The sequence below is a fragment of the Capsicum annuum genome, unplaced genomic scaffold (assembly GCF_002878395.1).
Source record: "Capsicum annuum cultivar UCD-10X-F1 unplaced genomic scaffold, UCD10Xv1.1 ctg47516, whole genome shotgun sequence".
NCBI lineage: Eukaryota > Viridiplantae > Streptophyta > Magnoliopsida > Solanales > Solanaceae > Capsicum > Capsicum annuum.
Window position 1 is genome coordinate 1 of NW_025855166.1, and position 2,012 is coordinate 2,012.

Here is a 2,012-nt window from a genome sequence, read left to right on the forward strand (position 1 = left end):
AAAAAATACATATGCAGTTCTTATATGTATTTATATTTGACTGCATAAAATTGTTTTATATATACAGGTCATATATTTCCTTTGGCATATGGTGCGATTGATTCTGAAAATGATGCATCTTAGACGTGGTTCTTTGAGAATCTAAAGAAAGCGTATGGGGAAAGACAAAATATGTGTGTTGTTTTTTATAGAAATTCAAGCATCATAAAGGTTGTTGGTGATGTGTTCAAAGATGTACCACATTACGCATGTATGTGGCATCTGTGGAAAAACTTTACAGAAATTCACATAATGCATTGTCGAAAATCTTTTATACAATAGCCAAAGCATACTCAAAGTTAGAATTCCACATATTAATGGAAAAAGTTGAGGCGGTTGATATTAAGGTGAAGAAATATTTGGAATTAGCTAGTTATGAAAAGTGGGCTAGGTCGTATGCAACAGTTCACCAAGGATGGACTTTGACTTCAAATATTGCGGAGTCAATAAATAGAGTACTTGTATCAGCTAGAGACCTGCCAATTTATGATTTTCTTGAGGAAGTTCGTTTACTGTTTGCAAAATGGAATTGCAAAAATAGGCAACAAGCTTCATATATCTTCACAACACTCATTGAAAAGTTTAATGACATACTCAAAGAGAATGACGCTTTGTGTACTCGTATGACGGTATGACCTTTTAGATTTGTGAAATTTGTAATTATGAAAATATAAGTATGAAAATACCTTTCATTCAGTTTTAAATTAATGAAAAGATATACAACACAAACAATATGAACATATAAAAACATAACATGTATTCTGAATATGTTTTTTTGTATTGAAAATTATTAACACTGCATATGTATTTGAACGCTCAGAAAAATGATGTACTCTGCATATGTATTTTTATTGCATATTTATTTTTCCTGCAAAATGCTAGTGTGTTTACAACATATCATAGAATAGAGAATTCATTTTTTGTAGCATTGCATTTAACTTTTTATTTTTATATCAGGTTGTACCAGCCACAGAATATGTGTATATGGTACATGACAAAGAAAAGCACTTCATTGTTTTCCTCAAGAAAAAGAAATGCGCATGTAATGTATTTCAACTAGATGAGATACCATGCGCACATGCTTGTCCGGTGTTAGAGAGAAAGAATTTTGAGAAGGGCCATACTATTGTGATTTGTTTTAACCAAAAACTATTTTGAAGACATATGATGTTTCCATCTACCTGTTTTTACACAAAGATGACTGGATAATTTCAGAGAGCATACTTGGTGAAATGGTACTGTCTCCAAAATTTAAAAGACTTCCAGGAAGACCTGCAAAGAAGGGTTGTGAAAAATCAGGTCAAGATATATTTGAAAAGAAGAACATCAACTCATGCGGTGGTTGTGGGGCTAAGGATCACAATAGGCGTTCTTGTAGGAAATATCTCAAATGATACATTTCTTCTTCAGTATTATTGCTTAAAACTTTGTTTTCAATTTTTATAATCATGAACTTTTTTTTAGTTAATACATTTATGCATCATATTTGACAATTGAACACAGTAATATTTGAATACTGCATATGTATATGTTGCAAAATCTGAACATTGCATATGTATTTTGAAGATACAGTTCATATGTATTTTTAATATTGTATGTATATATATATATATATATATATATATATTAGGTTAAAGTTGGTAATTGTGATTAACCAAACACTTATTTGGTTCCTAATTGTTCAATAATTTAAATACATATGACATATTCTGCAAATATATGTTAGCACTGCATATGTATTTATATGCTAAAAATACATTTGATGTATAATCAATATGTATTTTTAAGAAAAAAATCAACACTGCATATGTATTTTGTAACTAATATCTCACAATAAATTATGTATCTGCATTAAAACCGCAAACTTATCTTTAATTCGAATGCTAATTTATAATGGTATTAAATGAACACATATCAAAATACATATTAGGTATGATCAATATGTATTTTGAAAATGTTTAAACTTAACACTG

The 2,012-nt window shown here is 29.2% G+C and overlaps 1 protein-coding gene across 1 annotated transcript; it reads left to right on the top strand.

The window, feature by feature from the left end:
- Positions 1 to 248: 248 nt before the first annotated feature.
- On the top strand, positions 249 to 1,081 carry LOC124892466 (the record flags this gene model as incomplete). Its single annotated transcript, XM_047403747.1, has 2 exons — positions 249 to 668; positions 997 to 1,081. Coding segments are annotated over exons 1-2 (505 nt in total), but the record flags the coding sequence as incomplete, so codon positions are not given.
- Between the last annotated feature and the right edge of the window lie 931 nt (positions 1,082 to 2,012).